Genomic DNA, 21,104 nt, shown 5'->3' with positions numbered 1-21,104 from the left:
TAAAAGAATGAAAATGGCCAAACATCGTATTTATATCACCATTTCTATTTTACTTATCATAAACTTGTAGTTGCTCTATTTATAAAATAATATATCATAATGGTTCTTAAGATTCCCCTACCTCTTTTAAGATTCTAACCAAAGTTTCATATTATTAAAAAAAAAATAACTCATCAGGCCCGCAGCAAATTAATTCACTAAATAGTAAATTTTTCGAACATCTTTCAAATGTTAATACGATATTCCACCCTAGATGGTGAGAGTCCAGTAATCAAAAGTATCACTAGCTTAGGCTCGGACCCGAGTAGTGTTTGGGATATATTCCAGTTTGAGAGAGTTGAAAAAGCACCATCGAATAAGGATCAACTAGGGGCAAAAATAAAGCATTGGGTCGAACTCTTCTTTGGTGTCAAGGTAATAGAAACGACGGATTCGCCGGCTATATTACAGTACCTTTACACAGGAGCTGCTTTGGCGGAATATCTTCAACGGATACACCCATTTTGATTGATAAATGGAAATTGTACTTTTTCCGTTTATGGCAATGGCATTTTTACCCATACATGATTTTCTTTTAGTATTTCTGGGATTAGGTCTTATCTTAGGCGGTATAGGAGTAGTATTACTTATCAACCCAATTAATTTGCTGCAGGTCTGGTGAGCTATTTTTTAATAAAATGAAATTTTGGCTACTTTTTAAAGAGTGGGCTATAGAGCTACTTGCCTAATTGTTAGTTTTTGGTACGAAAACACCAACCATTCTGTTCTTAACCACTTGACTAAATTTAAATATTATTTTTACAAAATATTTCATTACAATTTTGTGCGCATAAATATTCAAAAAATTAGGTAATTAGCCAACTAAAACGTCTGAAATTGCTATATAGCCAATGTTTTGTAAATCTTAGGTAAATAGCCATGACAATGATGTGGCATTCCTGGTTTACTTTTTCATTGAAATAAAAATGAGGGTATTTACGTCAATTTACACGTGTAAATACATGGACGTGACTACTTACCTGAGATTTACAAAACGTTGGCTATTTAGCAATGTCAAACTGTAAGTATGGCTATTTATCTAATGGACCCTAAAATATTTATGAATTTTTTTTAAGGAAAACTCTATTTCTTGCCACTTGCGCTATCCCACTTGATCGTATCGATTTAAATGCATGTCAACTTATAAAAGCATGAAGAATTAAAGAATATATTGTATCTGAATCATCATGCATAGTTAATGGTAAAACTTGATTGGTCTGAAGACCTCAAGAGATCGGAATTCACTACCTAGATATCAATACCTGAGGACCTTCTCTTTAGGAGGTCTACTTAGATCATAACCGAGACCCGTGAATGATTTATGTTAAGTCGTTTTTTGGATTAAAACTTGTGCACACGTAGTATGCTTAGATTAGTCACGTGCCTAGTATTGGATGAGCCCAAAATCACTCTTTAAGATTTCAAATGTCTCGAGGAAAGTTAGGACGAGGTCTAACACGTCTAAGAGTTTCAGAGGATTCTTGAATCGTGTAGTGGGTTCCTTACTCGACTTCTCGCCGGAAGTGAGTTCGTCGCCGTGATTTCCTAAGAAAAGGAAAAACGTGAAGTGTGTAGTGGGATATTCGTCTTATTAAGTGAAGAACATGAGGATCGATTTCTTAAGTTCTTGGGGACTTTTGTGGAGAGAACATCATTTGGCTTGGTAGCCTTTATTTGTGAGAGAAGATGCGTGAGAGAGAGTAAATATTTCTTCTCCCATTCTAGAGAGAATGGATGTAGATTATTTATCTTTTTTGTGTGATATTGTATGAGTGCAGTGATTCTTCTCTTTGTTTTTTTATGGATCTCAAATGTGTTTGTGAGAAGAAATGAAGAGAGAAGAGTGAGAGAGAAATTTGACATGAGTTTGCCTAGGTTTTCTTTATTATCCATTGAGTTTTTGGAGTTGAGTGGAAGGTTTTTAAGGTGGGTCCCAGTTGAGATGGCTTCAAAAATGGTGAAGAAATGTACTTTGGGCAGGTTGTTTTGGTCTTGAGAGAGTGGAAATTATGTTTGGGCGGGACAAAAAGTGTGATGGAATTTTTTTTTTATGGGTCATCGTTTGGAATTAACTCCACTTCTATAAAAATATCATCCAACAAGTAACCCTAAATCAATTTTTTTTTTAATTTAGTCTAAAACTTTCAGTTATCCGAATATTCGATTATCCGATTTTTCAAACCATTTTTGAAATTTGGTTATTTAAATCTTACAAAAACGAAAAACGAAAAATTGTTATCGATCCCCTTATATTTAAAATAGTTCTGAAATAATACACCGGTGACAAAACAGTCCAAATAAATTTAAGGATTATTAAGTCATATAGCCACACGGTTGTAGTGAATTGGGATATAGCTCACATTTCGTTAATTTTTTGTAAATAGCCAAGTTAACTTATTAACAGATTAATTAAATACTTATTTAATCCAGCTAAATATGTAAAAAAAAAAAAAAAAAAGGTAGTTAATAGGCTGCCACGTATGCAAGTTGACTATTTACAAAGTATTTACCAAAGGTTGGCTAATTTACAATTCATATAGTTTAGGTGGCTTACGTAGCCAATTTTTTGTAAATTTAAACACCAACCAAATAAATAAATACACAAACCAACAATATCACACAAAATAAATAACCAACACCCAACAATAGTACATTGATTAGCTAGTTTAGCAACAACCGTTTGCTCATCCTGGGCATGCGGACGGTGGGTAATGGAAATTGCCGTTACCGAACATGTGCCTCACTTCCATTGGCAGCCATTATCCCATTTTTTTTGGAAGTGGCAGTGTTACTTTCGTTTGTCAGTCGGTAGTAAAGCTGGCCATACGGGATCCCGCGGGACCCCATTTCCCGTATTATTGGTACCATGCGGGAAATGGGAAAAACCCATATTATAAAATATGGTACCGGGATTTTCGTCCCGGAACCGGGATCCCCGTTTAGCACCGTTTAGTACCATATTCTTTTAAGTTGTATTTTTTTTTACTTGCTATGTAAGTTACTTAAAATATAAGTCATGTTTAGGGTATCGAATGAAAAAAAAAAAAAAAAACATTTATACTGTGTAACTAAAATAAAGGGAACAACTGTATATATAAAAAATTTACTTTTATTAATTAAAAATTTACTTACCATATAACATGTATCAATATGTATGCTGTAATAAAAATATGGGAAATATGGGAATCCCGGAACCGCGAAATGTGGTACCGGGAATTCTCGGTACCGTGGAAAATAGTTCCGGGATTTCCCGGTACCATTTTTTACGGTTCCGGGAGTCCCATTTCCCGCAAAATATGGGACGGGATCAGGAGATCCCTTTTCCCGGATTCCACATGGCCAGCTTTAGTCGGTAGTATAAGTGGGGAAGCGAAAAAAAATGTAACCGTTGGCAGCCATTATCCCATTTTTTTGGAAGTGGCAGTGTTACTTTCGTTTGTCAGTCGGTAGTGTAAGTGGGGAAGCGAAAAAAAATGTAACCGTTTGCTACCGTTGCTTTATATATATATATATATATATATATATATATATATATATATATATATATATATATATATAACAAATTTGAGCCATTGATGAAGCACGGTATGATTAATCTCAGAAAAAATAGCCTTTATTTGCCCATTGAAGCCTCAGATTTCACCAAAAATATTAAATTTCAACCCTTTAAATTTTTCCTTCTATAAATACATCACATTCCTTACCATTTTTCTTCACAAATCTCAAAATCTTAATCTCTCTCCAACCATCAAATTCTCTTAAGTATCAAGCTCTAACAAATTTTTATTTACATGGTTCTATTAAGTTTATATTTACAAATTTTTATAGTTTTCTATAGTTTATATTTATAAAATTTATGCTATAAAGTCCAAGATGGCCCGAGATATACATTCGATCTCGGTTTCAACGATTTCGTCCGAAGCCGCATTTGGTAGCACGGGTCGCATCAAGATTGGTGTCAACATAAAGAACGTGTTAAATAAACATTTGTGAACATTGATCTAAATGATAATTTTGATGTAAACTTTCAAAACATGACTATTCATGAGTAAAATTGTAATATTTAATTTTTTTAAAGTGATTAATAGTGATTGCAATTCAGTTTGCATATTAGTCCATTCTTTTAAAAGTTTAACATTTTAATCCCTTGCATTTAACATTTAAAATTGATTTTTTTTTTATTAATTTAACAGAAATAATAATTTCCATTAACTTAACTGAAATACCGCTACCGTTAAGCGCGGAAGGCAACCAAATGAGTTCAGTTAAACTGATTTTCGGTTTCAGAACAAAATTTTCGTCACAAAACCAATAACATAATAAGTTCGTGAGTATTGAAAATATTATAAATAACTAAATATAAAAATAAAAATAAAATTAAACAAAAAATACTTTTTTGTTTTGACCGACGTCAAACATGCATGCATATATGATAAATATGAAAATTACGTCTCTAAGTCCAATTTATTTATTATTAAACCGTTTAATAGAGCAATACTTGACTCTGATCACGTTCTCGTTTAGAAGGCAAGAGGGCTGAAGAGTCTTGTCATCCTATTTAACTTCGAGAATCAACGAAAGACTCTGACATACAAACTAGTGAACTCACGAAAAGCTGTATGAATCTCAGCGATTTATTTTCGTAATTTAATAGTAAACAAACTTGCAAATAAAGGATTACCTAGCACATCCATATGCAAATACTATAAAATAGAAACAAAACCCGTCATGTGTCCAGACTCCAGAGTGACTGGACTTCTTTATTTTCCATGTTGTATCATGAATCATGATAATGTGACGTTTGTAAAATCTAAACAAATTTTGATAAATAAAACGACAAAAAGAAACCTAAAAATCCTATAGCTCATTGACAATTACTAAAAAATTGTCAAACCTTAAAATTAAGACTCCGAATCTCTTTATTTGTTTGCCGCGACCAATGCCATGTGCTCTATGAGATCCAAAACTCGGTTGCTGTTATCAAAAGGGAAAGTTATGGTTTCTATTTATCCTTAATTAAAATGACACAAAAAAGTTCATCACAAGTGTATAAGAATGATGTTTACCTGTATCCCCACTCGTTGTCGTACCACGAAACGAGCTTAATGAGAGAATCATTGAGCCCTATCCCCGCTTTGGCATCAAAAATACTCGATCTTGCAACAAGAAGAAGAATAGGAGCGACAATCAAACACATGAATCTTTGAGAAAGACATTTAAAAACTTCGGTACAAAATTTATTCAGCTTATTGCTTACCTCGAATCACCAATGAAATCATTGGAGACAACATCTTCATCCGTGTACCCAAGAATGCCTGCAAGTGGTCCTTCTGATGCCAACCTTCATACAGACAATAAGATCATACAAACACTGAGTTTTGCTTTGGAACACAGACATGTTATAAAAGATAAACGAAAATTGCTTTTAAAAGACAAACAAACAACACGAAGGCATACTTGATGGCTGCTTTAACAGTTTCATAGGAAGCACGCTTTTCAAGCCGACAAGTCAAGTCCACCACCGAAACATTCGGAGTTGGAACACGGAACGCCATTCCAGTTAGCTTTCCATTTAGTTCTGGAAGAACCTTTCCGACAGCCTGATTTCCAATAAAATGTCAAACGTAAAAAAAAAAGAAAAAAATAATCATAACCCAATATTTTTCTAAGATTTATCTTCAAATGCTTCTACCTTTGCCGCACCGGTGGAACTAGGAATGATATTTTGTCCAGCTCCACGGCCTCCTCTCCAATCCTTCATTGATGGACCATCAACAGTCTTCTGAGTAGCTGCATATATAAAATTGAAATAGAAGGTCCATAATTATGTTACTCATAAAAACAATAATTTTCAAATACAAGAGTGAAGCAAAGTAGTAAACAAGTGACAGACCTGTAGTGGCGTGAACGGTTGTCATTAAACCTTCGAGAATACCAAATTCCTCATGAACCACCTGGTAAATGCAACGGGTAAATTAACAACATAGTTTTTGGCCAGCTATAACATATCTCTTCTTTGAGAAACCAATACACAAATTTTGAGATATCAATTGCAGATGTATATAAACTAGACATAGAACTTGAAAGCCTAAATCCCATAATTCATATACAGAAAAAGTTTTAACTCTGAAAGAAATGTGAGACCTTGGCAAGAGGAGCAAGACAATTTGTAGTGCAACTAGCATTCGAAACAATGTCCATGCTGGGCTTGTATGTCTTCTCGTTGACACCGACCACAAACATAGGAGCATCCGCGGACGGAGCCGATATCACTACCTTCTTAGCACCTCCCTGCAACAACATATCAACTTAAACACGGTGAATTTCCCATTCAAGAATTTAAGTCTGTGATGAAAAAGCGAATAATAACGAAGAAAAAAAAATCAACCTTCTTATGCAGAGAAGCCTTGTCAATACTTGTGAAAACACCCGAAGATTCAACAACATACTCAACTCCAAAGTCACCCCAAGGGATCTCGGCGGGGTCCCTGAAAACATCCATCCATAAGAACAAGAAAACACACAAGCCACAATGCAAAAAACAATTAATATATAAATAAATAGATAAAAGAAGAAGAAGGGTCAAGCGAAGTACCTCTGTCGCACAATGCTAACAAGCTTGCCATTAATTTCAAGGGTTGAATCATCGACGACAACGACAGTTCCTTTGAATGGTCCATGAGTAGAGTCATACTTCAACATGTAAGCCTGTAAAACAAAATAAATAAATCAATAAATAAAATTAAAAATAAAAATAAATCAGTAAGGGAGAGAGTTAGTTAGCATCGCACCATGTATTTGGCATCGATGAATGGGTCGTTGACGGCGAGGACACGGACGTCATCTCTCGAAGTCGCAACTCGGAGGACCAACCTTCCGATGCGGCCGAAGCCGTTGATTCCGACGGTGGTGGTCGGAGCGGAGTAAGTCTCTACACACACGCACAAGGAAAAAAAAAAGAGCTGATAAACACGGAGAGATAAAGAGAGACATTAATGAATTTATGGTCGATCGAATCCAAAGATTCTTACTGTGCACGGCGGGCGGGATTTCAGTTGCGGTGGCTCTGATGGTGGTGCTGCGACCGCCGAATCTATTGAGGCTCACGAACTTCGGAACCACCTGATGATGAGACTCAACTCGTTTCAGATCTGAGTGCGGATTTAAAAAAAAAAAAAAAAAAAACTAGTACATTGAAAAGCGTGCAACGAACCTTGGTGATTGGCGACAAAGACGATGAAGAGGAAGAAGAAGAGAAGTCTATCACCGAGGAAGGAGATCTGAACAGAGCAGAGGACGCCATTGTTTCTTTGTATCGCAAAACCCTAAAATCAAACTGCAATCGAATCAGGTTTATGAGCGAAGCGGAGTTTCCTATGACTTATATGATTGCTGTCTCTCTATCAAATATTTATATTAAATTGAACCTGGCCTTTCCATGGAATAAAATATAATAAAATATAGTAGTATAAATTTAGAATCCGAGCACGATGGACGGCTGCGATTTTCTAAACTCGTGAAAGTTGCGTTTTTAATATATTTAAAAGAACTAGAGTTTCGTTTTGTTTGGTGAGTTTGCTTATTTGGAGTTTTGGACCCGATTCGGAAGCCACGTAGGATCTTCCCGGGCCCAGCTCTGCTCTTTTAAGGGGGTTTTGTCGGCCAAAGATTTCCACGTGATTCACGCTCGTTTATTACCATATTTTGTTTTTTTTTATAACACGCTTGTAACCATTTAGTTCATTTTTTTTAGAGTGATTTGCTTTCTTTACAAATTATCATACATGGTGTTTCTTAAAAAAAAAAATTATAAGACATGGTGATTTGCTTCTTTATATGTATGGTGATTTGCTTCTTTATATGTATAGTGTTTTGCTTCTTAACATTTTATCTTTATATTTTGTACAACTTAATGTTTTTTTTTTTACGAATATGATTTTTCACCGGTTTTTTTATATGTTCAAATTTAGCAAAAACTAAAGAAAAAAAAATTACAAATTTGAAAAAAAAAATCGAAAAATATAAATAATAAAAAAAAACTTCGAACATGTCCAAAAACTTGATAAATGTGCTAAATACAAGAAAATATCTAAAAAAAATGACATGCAAACTTCAAAAATATATAAAATAAAATAAATTGTTTAAAAAACTTCGGAAGGTGAGACAAACTGATAAGTTTTGAATGCACTAAAAAAAATGTTCCAAAATCTTGGGACTTTTAACTTAAAGAGTAATTTGTCTTTTTTATGAGTAAAAGTATGCTGAAAAACGTCATGAATAACATGGTGTGAGGCGGGTGGCATTAATGAAGATTGAAGATTTAGTTAAAACACTGAAATGATTGAGGTTTTAACGATTTACAAAGATTGGTTTCTTCGTGATAGACAAGCTTAAGAGTTATTTGTGAACATCGACCTTGTCAATGATTTTTCTACTGATTTTGATGGCACGAATCTTAATGATTAGAATTGTGATGAAGTAAATTGTATGTTGAGTTATTATTAAATAAATTTTAAAAGCACTCTTTCGAGATTTATCCTTTTAAATTTGCTTGGAGTGTTTTAACGAGACTGTTTTCCAGAAATTCTTATTCATTTCCCAATTTTGCATTTTAACATCCTATTAAAAAAAGTTAAGCATTTAAACCCCTTTAACACATCCTTTACAAATTAAATTTCTTTTTCATTATCATTTTATTGGAAGTCGACATAGCTGGAATTCCCGATGGCAAAAGCCGAGTTCTGACGTAGCCGGATTTCCGGTCCTTAACGACCAGAATGTTTGGTTCCATTAAACACCTGAAGAGTATTTCTTCATAATCGGAGCTCCGATACCCACTGGTACGCCCGGGATTAAGAACATCACATGACCCAGAAAACCTATAAGTCTTCGTTAACAGTGGAGGAAAGATCCGGAATTGTAACCAATGATCATTCTAAGTGAAATTCCATGTCAATAAAATTGGGATGGTATTTATGTCATTTTCTCATGATTCTTATTGGTGAAGCTAACAGAACCGATGCGAAAAAGTATTTGAACCCTCCCCTCCTACTACTGCCAACTCTATTATCTTTTTCTCTCTTCTTTTTCCCCCCGCTGCAACGTCCTATTTTTTATGTATTGTTGATGTAATAGACAAATCTTAACATGGTCCAAAATCTCCATCATTACATCTTATTTCTCGTTATATATAATGAAAACCGTAACCAGGCAAAGCTGAGAATATTGTGATTTATTGGTGCCTTCTATTTCGAATCTGCATAATAACTACATCTTATAATGTGACGGAAATAAATAACTCGAATTCTTCTGAAAGATCGACGCTGTAATATTTACGATGTACACACTGGCAGTACTACCTAACCCCGAGTAGTTTCGACTCGCTTTCTCGATTTATAACAAAAGTGGTTTTTCGCATTTGTTCTAGCTAGAAAGTAGTCAAAACTTCTTCTGTAAAGGAAAAGGGGTATGGTAGACACACTATCAATCCCAAGACCAAAACTAGTACCCCCAAAGCAACATACTTGTTGTCGGGAACGGAGATTTCCTCGGAGAGCGGAGCAATCGGTCCCCTCTGTAAAAAGAATATGAGAACGACCCAATAAAAAGCCACGTCATTGAATATAGCAGATAGCCCCAGGAGACCGATTGAAGCAGCTGTGAACCGAACCGAAGCCTGTTACATAACAAGAGCAAAATAAATAAACACAGGGCAATACTACATAATTAGTACCATAATAGCCAGGGTTTCCCATTTCATAATTCATAGCGGACTCGCATTTAGGTGCGGTAAATGCCAATGAAGTTTGAATGGGGTAAGATTCGTGTGTTTGAGTTTGGATAGTTGTCTCCCAACAGAGAAACCTTGGCTATAATGCCCAAAAGACGAAAAAAAAAAAAAAAAGTAATAAGCTTTGAGTTTGCATATTGATATTATACTGACGTCTATAGAAAGGGCGTACCTTTCTTCCCCAAACGGCCAGCGAAATTCTACCGCCGTCGAGCTCTCCGGCGGGGATGCTGTTGATGGCGTTGATGAGAAGTCCAGCCCATGCCCACAGCACAAGAGGGTTGAGCGATATCGGAGTTCCTTCTTTAAGCACATCACCAAGAAGCAGCTTTGCTAAAGACGAAAGAACAGAACAGAACCGTCATTGCATGTTTTGCCTCTTAGCGATGCACATTAACGAATGAAATGCTTATTACCAATGCCACCGGCGAGCAAGGACTCGTGAAAAACAGACGAATCGACCACGACGCCTAGACCATCGGCGGGCGGTAAAAAGAATCCCAACAGTAAAAGAACAAGGCCCAACGAGAATCCAGCCAAAGGTCCGGCCACTGCAACTTTTAGAAGATCTTCACGTTTCGGAACGATATTTATAATCCTTGTTATAGCACCAAAAGAGCCTATCTGCCACCAAAGCAGCTCGTTATAACTTCCTGACCTTAAACAGGTCTAGAGCCTCAATTCAGGATGTGATTTTTTGTCAGTCAAGAAAGTAGACCTGCCAACTTGGAACAAAGTACGGAACTCCAAGCTTGACACCGCTCTTTTTAGCTATTATGATGTGGGCGACCTCATGAACCCCCAGAATCAGCGCCGTCACGAGAGCCCCAGAAGCGCCGCTCTTCAACAGCTCGAGATTGTCAAAGGTCGATCTGGGAGATCTCAGCAACAACAAGAAGATTGTTATCATCCCCTACTCGAGATGTTTGTTTTAGCGAGACGCAAAAACGAATTTTTACGTACAGTAAGTTGGACTGCAACGCAGGAACATTCCGAAGAAGTAAAGTGAACGTCGTGGTCAGCGCAAACGCTCCGGCAGCGAACCACTCAGGGACCGCTGCAGAGTAAATCGGCAAAAGCGATGATATGCTTATGATATTTTTTCGCTGACGAGAAGCGGAGAGTTTAATGAACCTGTTGTCTCGGGTTGCAAGCTCTTTCTGGGAACTACTACTGCGACAGGCCGGTCGTCCTCGGGGTTGACTAGTAAGAATAGCCTGAACTGGTCTCCAAACTTATCCTATAAAAAAAGGCATCTGCAATGAGTTTGAAGAGAGCCGAATAAGGGACGTACATATATAGAAAGGCTAACCTCTAGTCTCTTTGTTAACTTATCGTAGCTCGTCGCAGCGTCTCCTCTCAAATTGCCTTTGAACAACAACCCGATCTGATTTTCGGAATTGGAAAAGCAATTGACTATACGTTAAAGGTGATAAATGGTGAGTGGTAAGGACTAAGGAGGAGGGCATATCCCCTGAACTTATTCAAAGTAAAATCTTAACCCCCTAAATTTTACCAATTTTTACATATTTAGTCTAAAATCATATGGTTTTTTTTTCATATATGCCCCCAAATAAAAAAAAATCTTGCACATTTTATTTCCTATCAAATTTGCCCCCAGACTTGCAAATCATGGCTCTGCCACCGACGAGAGCAGCGGTTTATTATTACCTCGTACGGCTCTTGCGCGGTCACAAAGAATGTATCGAAACCGAACACTTGATTCTTCAGTATCTCAATTGTTTCTTTGGGGATTTTGATTGCCTCGACCAATTGCTGTGCCTGCAGAGGCAACGCGACGCAATAATGAACAACAACAACAACAAAAATGCACATACAGTTTATAGTATGCCTATAAAATGAGTAGATTTAAGTTAATTTAGTAGATTGTTTGTATCTCACGAAAGAAGCAACGGCGTGTGAAATCAAACCTTGAGGCCCGGGAGAGGCGATCCACTCGCAACTGGTTCGGCATCCACATCCTCATTCTGCTTCAAACAGAGAACAACAACGATTCGGATTGATTCGGTTTCGGTGCCACGCAGTAGAGTCGGATTAAGTTATACCTGGAGTGAATCAGCTTGGAGTTCGCTATCCGGAGCTTCAACAGTCTTGTCATTCTTCTCATCCTGAACATGTCATTCAATGTCTGAGTGCGTTGAATCCTTGAGAAGCGAGGTGTGATGTGAGACTGTACCTCGTCGTCGTTGGAGAGCGAGAGGCGACGGAGAACCACTCGGTTCCGGCGGCGGAGGAGGTGGCTGCTCCGGCGAAGGTGAGGGTGGAGGACCGTGGAGCGAGGAGCTCCGAGAAGACGAGAGGAATAGGAATAGGAAGAGCAAGAGCAAGAGAGAGAGAAGAGCGTCGAGTTCATGGTTTGAACTTTGATACCTTATCCCACCTCACACATTTCACATCCCCGAGGTACTCAGTAATCGCCCAAACTGTCTTTTGCTCTTAAAATTGTTGTTCCTTTTATTTAAAAATAAATTATATCAAAAAATAAAAAACAAAAAACTGTTGCATTGTTATCGAAATTTAACCAATTAATATCGGCCACGTGTTCAGCTTTCGGATTCTATCGACTTGTCTTTCTCATAGTCAGATTCATACATACCATTACCACCACATAAGGTCAAAGTCAAAAAAACTACATATCTAAACGAGTTTTGAACTTGTCATTAAAATATGAAAACACCATGTCTTGTGTTATTTGATGATAAATATTAATATTAGGTTGTGTCATTTAGAGCGGCTTTGAGTCCCCCTTTGAATAGCTTCTGCATTGCACAAGCGAGTGGCTCGGGCGTGAGATGGATGAGATCATCACTGTCATCATCGTCGTCGCTGTCGCAAATAAAACCGTGGAAAACTTTCACAGCCTTCTTCTTCTTCTCATTCTCTTCTCCTTCTTCTTCTTCCTTTTCTCGCTCTGTCCAACAAGTTCACGCACAAGTAATGTCAAACTAGCAACAAAGCTATGCTTCTTACTTTTATTTTAATATATGCCGCATTATTTTTTGTTCAAATTTGCACATAGTTGTATTTAAGAAATAACTACATTACTCATAGTCATAACTGATGTTGTATCATTAACAAGACTCTTTGTATACATATATATATATATATATATATATATATATATATATGTATATAGTCCCTGCACCTAATTTTAAACACTTTGTCCCCATATTTTAGATTTTGTTTAGGATCTCACATTCTGAAAGTAAAAAAAAATAAAAAAAAATAAAAAAAAATAAAAAAAAATAAAAAAATAAAAAAATCTTGCAACATTCAATAGCTTGAACTATTATTAAGCATCTCACGCAGGTTGAAAGAAATGAAATGAGCGGCTCTTCATCATACGTAATATATTATCACCGCCCACGAAGCTCAAACGAGCATCGACCCGAAATAAAGGGATACATTTATTTCGAGGGGCATGTTAAACATAGAACATCGATTTTTTTATTTTTTATAAATAACGTATGAGTACTGCTCTCATGGCCTGATTGATTTTTAGATGAAACTCTATTGCCATCCTTAATGCCAACAGATAAAAACATAGCGTGATGTCTGATTTCAAAAGTAGTATAGATTTGTTCATTCCCTAGCTTTTTTAATGACTCCAATCCAACATATATTTATTGGTGTGATGCCATCTCACATAGTTAAATAACAAATGGGATTTAATAAAGTTTATAAGATCATGAGTTATACTTTTATAGTCAATTTGTCTTGAGATGAAACAATACTTATGTTATCAAAGCAACAAAGCCAATCAAAAGAAAAGTAAGATTGATTTACCAGCTTCAAAGTTCTGAGAATTCACGGCCACAATTGGCAAATCACCACCACCACAGGCTGATGATTCAGCTCCCATTATGGCCACTGCTGTGTCACCGCCAATAGCAGTTGATGTTTCTGCGTCCATTATGGCCATTGATGTGTCACCGTCACCATCACAGCCCTTGCACACAAAAGAAAAAAGCAAGTTTTATCTATTTAGTTGTGAAACCCATATGCAAAAGACACATGGTTGAACGCCTAATGAACGAAGAGAATTACATTGTTGTCTTCGAGAATGTACTCAATGAGGACTTTGTACGCGTCTTGCTCGATGAACACCCAACAGTCGTCCCCTCCGTAAACCTGATTACAAAATCATTACCGTTTTTTTATCATATAATTTTTTTAGGAGTCAGGACAAGAGAGAGTGAGAGAGAAGAAAGAAGAGGAAGAAATGGCACTTTGAGAAGACGCTTGACGGAGTTACGAACGACGGATGGTGAGAATCCAAGCGCTGCCATGGCATCCACTGCTACATCCATACGCGTGTTTCCTCTCTGAAAACCCATTTTTCATTTTTGTTTTATTTTATTTTAGAAACGAAAACAAAGGATACTAAGATCGGAAGAAGAAATAAATAAAATCGAACCTTTTTGGGTCGTCCCATTGCTCTTGCTTGACCAAACAGCGTCGTCAATGCTCACTTCCCCAAAGGAAACAAAGGAAGGAAAAAGAAAGTGAGGTGACGATTATTTTCTTGGATTTTTTACGCGAGTGACCTTGCTTAAACACCACTTAGCATATTTGGATTTGTTATAAAAGACTTTTACGACAAATTCCCCAAAATCCAAATACACGAACAAAAACCATCTTCTAAGTTCTAACATCAGGGACCTTGGAATGCTCTGCTTGGTATATCTTCATTAGCCTTTGCCGAAAAAACAGGATTTGAATTTTAGACGATTTCAAATTACATAAACTAAAATAAATAGATAAAATTACTCCGGTAAAAAACACATCGATTATATATTTTCGCGATGAAATAGGGAATTCAAGCAATACTAATCAACAGGTCAACAAAATAAAAACTGAAACTAAAAAAATTAAGAAGCAACATAAGAGTTTGAACATCAACCGGTGGTCATGACGACGAGAGTACAATCATAAACTTCTCTGGAATTAATCACAATAAAATCAGTGTAAAATGAGTACTAGCAAATCTTGGATACTTAAGACAAATGAAAACCATGAAACATGGACGGGAAAAAATATAGTTCTACGATCATGAAAAAAACACACAATCTCCATAGACGGATTGTGCATTGATGAATCTTCCAAGCATACATCTAAAACCAAAATCAGAAGATTATAAAACCCAGAAAAAGGATGGTTATGTGAGCCCTGAAAAATCAGAGATGCTCAAAGAAGAAGTTGACAGGTCAATTGGATTTCGGGAAGAAAATTTCGACGGTGATGTAATTGGTCAGAGACGCTCGAAGAAGAACCTGAGACGCTCAAAGTAGGATTTGGTTCAGTAGGTTATAAAGAGGTTCACAATACGAGTTTGAAGCTTTTTGCTGCATGAGTTTTTGTTCAAAAGAGGGTATGACTTAAATTTAAGAAGAAGAATAAAATGATTAACACGTTATAAAGATAATGATCATTCGATACCCACATTATTGGTGTCCTTCAAATACACCTCAAAGAGAAACAAGCATATAGTAAAATAAATAACGAATTAAATCCAAAACTCAGGTGAACAAAAAAGGAGTACCAAAAACACAAATCAATACTTTAACATGTAATTTCCACTTAATAAGAAATGCTAATCATATGAAGAAAAAAAATGACTCATCAGCTAAGAATACAGTTCAACTCCCTCAAAAGTGGACCATCAATGAGTCCGATGATCCAGTAACAAAAAAAAATGCTCAAAAGACGATCGAGAACTACATTCCAACTGGAAAAAAATCGACGATGAATAAAACGGCAAATAAACAACCACAAAAGAAAAAGATAAATCATTAATCGAGAAATGAAGAAGGTGAGCTCGAAAAAAATACCTGTTACAGTGAACTCAACGCCGCCGGTGGCTCGGTATCTGACGAGCTTCTTCGATGACGATTAGGGTTTGTAGTGAAACGGATTGGCCGAGTAGCGTTTTGATACGGCAAGAGGAAATAAAAGGGAGATAATCTGACCAATCACGAAGCATTTCTATTTTCCGATTTATTATTTTTCCGTTCATATTATTCGGGAAAATACTTTCCCTCCAATTCTGTTTCTGTCTAATCAGAAATCATTTTTTGTTCGAAATTACTATTTTCGGTCGTTTCTAATCAGAATCTTTCCTTCCCAGTACAGTATTGGGCCGGGTGGAATTTATTTTACCGGCCTGAGCCCAGTAAAGAGACCGGGCCAGTCTGGTTATAGGATTGAAAGATAAAAAAATAATTAAAAAAAAAAAAAGAAAAAAGAAGACAAAAACATGGTAAAATTTATAGAGAAAATTACTAACCCAATCAACCCATCTTTGTTAAGTGAATAGCCCAAGTTTGAATTAATTAAGAGAATAACCCAAATAAAATTTCATTCCAAAATTACCCTCATAACCCTAAACACTCAGAGGATCAGGAACGTCATGGCGACGACGAACACGGCGGCGTTGAGGAGCGAGCTTTCGAGCTTCTCGGCGACGGTGTCGCAGGGGTTCTCGGAGTAGACAAGGTTCGCGGCGGTGCGGATCGGGGTCTCCGGCGATGGATTGGCAGCGGAGTAGACAAGGACGCCGGTGTTGTGGAATAAGCGTGGGTTCGAGGGATTTGTGGTGTTGGACACATTCGCGTTCTTCTTCTCGCTCTTTGCAGTTTGATCAACTTATACATACATCTGCTCGTTCGTTTTTTTTATTCGTTCTACAATTTCTTTTTGTTTGCTGATTCGGTGGATTTTTCCTTTGTTTGTTGATTCAGTGCTAATTCGCGAATCAGTTAATTAATTAATATCCGACTGAATTGAGTTAAGTTAATTAATTAACTGATTGGTTGAATTAAGAATTAGCTTAGATTCTAATTTTTTTGTGTGAGTAAAGTTCATTTACTAACTGACTGAAAAGGAATTAGGTTAATTAATTGAATGCTTTGAATATGAATTGACTTAAGTTCTGATTTTTGTGAATTTTCAATCCAAACATTCAGCTAATTAATTAACCTAACTCAATTCAGTCTGTTAATTAATTAACTGATTTGCGAATTGTATAATTGTCTGCTAAGAAAAAATGGGTTATTTCCTTAATTAAATGAAACTTAGGATATTCCATTAATAAGAAGTGTAAAAGGGGCTAATGACAACAAATTCCACATATTTAAAAAATGTGGATAAAATATCAATGTCAACATTTAAAAGTTAGTACCTAGAATGTGAAAATAGATGAAAAGACACGCTCAAACATTTCAGGTTTAAATTTAAAATTTTAAAAAATTTTATATTTCTCTAAAAAAATCATGTTTGTTCTTTTTTAAACTATGACTTTGTCAATTATGGGTTTAATGTCGATATTATGGCTTTTGTTTGGTTCTATCTGGATATAATCAATGTTAATAACATAAGATTTGTTTCTTGAAATCAACAACAATGTCGTCCGTCCTATCAATGATAATACTGCATTTCAATCTATGTCGGAGTTCTATCATGAACTCCATATGATTAATTACCATAATTAATGACGATATGTTATAGGAAAAAATACGCATGGTTAATTAGAATGCATTGAATACACTCTTGTGCTCTTATGGGTTGTTCATGTATCTTAATGCCTCCTAAACTTTTAAAAATTAATTTTTACCTCTATTAAAAAAAATTACCCTAATATGTTATTTTTCTAGCAAAAAATTATATAATTTTTTCATATTTGCCCCTCCTGGATATTTTATTTTCACATGCCTTTTATAAATTTACAACATTTTCTCCAAAATTTTATATCTTTAGCCCAAAATATATATATTTTTTTTTATATTCACCCCTCTTGAATTTTTTTTCTTACACGTCCCTTAGATAATTTTAAAAAAAAATCAAATCAAATTTGCCCCTGGTTACAAATTCTAACTCCGCCGCCAATGCTCTATGTTTGGTTCATCATTGAATTCAACACCCAAATCCATAAAATATTTCCACGTGTTGGATTTTTTTACCATAAAATCTTCGTGTAAATGTTTTGTGTGTGTGTGTGTATATAATTGAAATTTGAAAATACCATCTCTTATGCTATTTAATAATTATATCAGATTGCGTCTTTTAGAGCAGTTTTGAATCCCCCTTTGAATAGCTTCTGTAATGCAGATGCGAGTGGCTCGGGCGTGAAATGGATCGGATCATCACAATCATGTTCGTAGTCGCCGTTGCAAATCAAACCGTGAAAAACTCTCACAGCCTTCTTCTTCTTGTTTGGGTTCTTTTTTCTCTTCTCATTCTTCTTCATTTTCTTGCTCTGTCCAACAAGTCCACACACAAATAATGTCAAACTATATGCCACATTGTTTTTTGTTTTAATTTGCACATGGTTGTATTTTTGGAATAACGACACTACTATTATATCATTAAAAGCACTCTTTATATATATACATATATATAAGTAACATGCCAATCTTTCATCTCTCTACTATACCCAACTTTCAAACACTTTGTCCGCATAATTTAGATTTTTTTTTAGGATCTCACATTGGAAAAGAAGTAAAAAAGGACTCAATATAATTACTTGAGGGTCTTCTTCATGGATGAAAATTAAGGCGCTCATTCAAGATTTAATGGAAATTTTGCGATGGGATATTAGTAATCGAATAGTTTAATTGGTTTGACTAGATGATTAATGTCGTTTGATCCTTATCTTTTTTATCCCCCTTGTCTCGAAATTTGGATGTTATTTGCTATTTTGGTTGAAGAAATTCGTGATCCCGTTCCCATGAATCGTATTCAACATCCGGTCCCTACAAATATTTGACAACAACATTATTGCACTGTTACTGAAATTACTAAATTTGTGCACCTGTCTCGTGAACTGTTGCAATAGCTAGTACGACAGTTGTTAAATTTAACGAGATATTAACAAGATCGAGATATATGCAGAAATTACATAGAACACGCAGATTGGTGACCCAGAAAGTACATATAAATTTAACGAGGATGATCTTCAATGGTGGTTGTCGTCGGAGGAATCTCGGTCGGTGAAGCTTGGAACTCTGGCGGAGGGTAGACCTATCGGATCGGCATCGGCGGAAGTGTTTGAGTATCACGAGCACGGCATCTTGAACGTCTACGCAAGTCAGACCCACAGCGGGGTTTGAGCGGTTTTGATCGATGAGGTGCACTAGGACAAATAACACTTTTGGATGTGACTTTGTGTCGCATCAAAAAGTCATAAAGTCGCATCCAATGGTCAAAATAGATGTGACAAAGTCGCATCCAATTGTCAAAATAGATGCGACAAAGTCGCATCCAATAGTTCGCATCTGATGACCCTGGATGCGAATAGTCGCATTCGAAAGTCCATGTTTTTTGATGCGACAAGTCGTATCCATTATCGCATCCTTTACAAATGTGATAAAAAAAACCAATAAAGATTATCAAATAATAATGAATAAGTAATTAATATGATTAAATTAATAAGACATTATAACTTACATAGAGGCATTTCACGGCTTCCATTGTCCAATTGCCTTTGTCGTCTTGGTGGTAGTGTTGTCACGTCTCTAGTGCAGAGCTCAAATATGCGCAACGTGTTAATATATAATTATTAAATATTGGAATTACAATTTTATGAATCAACAACTTATTTGCATCTGACGACGAGTCGAGAAAGATATCGACCCCTGTCGACTCTTTGTCTTATTCTTCTTCTAATTTTCTTTGTTGTGTTCAGATGCTTTCTGCAAAATGTAAATCGAGTTGATTCGAACTCATAGAGGATAACAGTTTCCTTAAAAATATTACCTTAATATCTTCTGTATCAAATCTCTCTATCGTATTCTCTCAATCTGCCTGACTCACGCCTGTGGCATTTCTTGTTTGGCGAGATCTTACACCCGAAAGACACTCATATAGGAGCACCCAAACTAGAGAAAGTACACAACAAGAAAGTTAACAACACGTTCAAAGCTCTAAAAAAATAAGCGCTCTAATATAAAAACTTCGATTAAACTTTGTGAACACGTGGAGAAAATTGTGAAGAGAATACCTATTTATATAGGCTGTGAATAAGGTCTTCAAAATCGACTTCAGCTTGTGATCTCTCAAATATCGATGTATATCTTTGCAGAATCGAATTTGGAAAATCAACAATTATCTGCCCATTTATAGTCTTACCACTAGCATCCCTAACAATACCACCAATAGAGCCCTTCCCATTTCTGAGAGAGCCATCGATGTTGAGCTTATAGCCATGTTCCAGAGGTCTCCAAGATAACCATATAGCTCTATTAGCGCCATTAACCAAGTCTAAATTTTGCTTGGTGGGGCAGATAAGTCATGAAGAAGAGAAATAGCATCTTTAACTCTTTTTCTATGCTCCTAGTGTTCATTTTACACTCTTTAAAGACATTCTTGCATCTACATTTCCATATTTTCAACAAAATATAACAAAGATATTGGATATTTTTCTTACCCATGTCTTTTTTAACATCACCAACAAATCAATTGTGGAATAAGTAAGGAATAGTCAGCTCATTGTAAAGGTGGTAAAGAATGTCACATAAAACACACCAAGTTTCTTGAGCAATTTCTCCAAGGAAGAACACATGAGAGACAGTTTCTATCACATTATCAAAGCGACATTGACACTTAGAAACACATGGGATTCCAAGTTTAGAGACTCGATCGTCAGTGGGAACAACCTTATACCAAAGCTTCCAAATGAAAAATCAATTTTTTGATGGGACTTTAGACTTCCAAAGTTTAGCATTCCACTCGAAATTATCATTTTTTGTTTCATTAAAAAAATTCCAATGAAAATAATGAGAAGTAGTAAACGTACCAATGTTGCCAGAGGCCCATGGAAGTTTATCGTTTCCATCGTCCATGGTCATGCATGCGATTTGCTGTTGAATGTCATAAGGGAGCTGATTCTTAAGACGAGAGGGTTTATCGATGCCTTCCTTGGTTTGGGCTCTCAAAACAACAAATTGTTTACTTCGGACAGGGCTGGTGAAACATATAAAATCTGATCTAACTTGATAACACCTTAATTTCAATTATAGCTATTGTATACTATTCGATATATTACACTTTCGATATCCTCTCTCAAAAGCCTCGACGTATGCGTAGACCCAAGGTTAATTCATATAAAAAGATTCATAAATATATGTATATATATGTGTGTGTGTGTATATTAAAAGAGAGTTGTGAAAGATAGCGAATTATTTAAAAAAAAAAATAGTTGACAATAAGTATAATACTTTTATACTAATTTATTTATTCATCAATTGTTACATTATCA

At 35.9% G+C, this 21,104-nt stretch overlaps 3 protein-coding genes across 4 annotated transcripts; all 3 read right to left on the bottom strand.

The window, feature by feature from the left end:
• Window positions 1-4,750: 4,750 nt before the first annotated feature.
• On the bottom strand, window positions 4,751-7,457 carry LOC149379447 (glyceraldehyde-3-phosphate dehydrogenase GAPCP2, chloroplastic-like). The gene is made up of 12 exons (XM_089602396.1): window positions 7,253-7,457; window positions 7,071-7,161; window positions 6,831-6,970; window positions 6,635-6,747; window positions 6,428-6,527; window positions 6,184-6,330; window positions 5,933-5,993; window positions 5,732-5,829; window positions 5,497-5,639; window positions 5,297-5,380; window positions 5,106-5,195; window positions 4,751-5,013 (listed from the first exon to the last, which is right to left on the bottom strand). The coding sequence occupies exons 1-12, from the start codon at window positions 7,340-7,342 to the stop codon at window positions 4,959-4,961; spliced, it is 1,212 nt and encodes a 403-aa protein (XP_089458522.1). The 5' UTR covers window positions 7,343-7,457; the 3' UTR covers window positions 4,751-4,958.
• A 1,839-nt stretch (window positions 7,458-9,296) lies between these two features.
• On the bottom strand, window positions 9,297-12,288 carry EGY2 (ethylene-dependent gravitropism-deficient and yellow-green-like 2). Of its 2 annotated transcripts, none has more exons than XM_089604309.1 (11): window positions 12,027-12,288; window positions 11,896-11,958; window positions 11,761-11,820; window positions 11,501-11,611; window positions 11,142-11,216; window positions 10,964-11,069; window positions 10,793-10,886; window positions 10,548-10,701; window positions 10,246-10,453; window positions 10,002-10,162; window positions 9,297-9,715 (listed from the first exon to the last, which is right to left on the bottom strand). In XM_089604309.1, the coding sequence occupies exons 1-11, from the start codon at window positions 12,201-12,203 to the stop codon at window positions 9,467-9,469; spliced, it is 1,458 nt and encodes a 485-aa protein (XP_089460435.1). In that variant the 5' UTR covers window positions 12,204-12,288; the 3' UTR covers window positions 9,297-9,466. The 2 variants fall into 2 exon arrangements, with proteins under 2 accessions (XP_089460435.1, XP_089460436.1); XM_089604310.1 differs by having other exon boundaries at window positions 11,761-11,817; window positions 12,027-12,287.
• A 67-nt stretch (window positions 12,289-12,355) lies between these two features.
• Window positions 12,356-15,918, bottom strand: LOC149379445 (Nucleolar histone methyltransferase-related protein). Its single transcript, XM_089603843.1, has 6 exons — window positions 15,682-15,918; window positions 14,268-14,321; window positions 14,080-14,175; window positions 13,898-13,981; window positions 13,637-13,799; window positions 12,356-12,761 (listed from the first exon to the last, which is right to left on the bottom strand). The coding sequence occupies exons 2-6, from the start codon at window positions 14,283-14,285 to the stop codon at window positions 12,562-12,564; spliced, it is 561 nt and encodes a 186-aa protein (XP_089459969.1). The 5' UTR covers window positions 14,286-14,321; window positions 15,682-15,918; the 3' UTR covers window positions 12,356-12,561.
• Window positions 15,919-21,104: the final 5,186 nt, after the last annotated feature.

Source organism: Urtica dioica, chromosome 12 (genome assembly GCF_054948205.1).
Source record: "Urtica dioica subsp. dioica isolate 48M chromosome 12, U.dioica_male_clone48M_v1_H2, whole genome shotgun sequence".
Lineage (NCBI taxonomy): Eukaryota > Viridiplantae > Streptophyta > Magnoliopsida > Rosales > Urticaceae > Urtica > Urtica dioica.
This window is presented reverse-complemented; position numbering and strand designations above follow the sequence as displayed.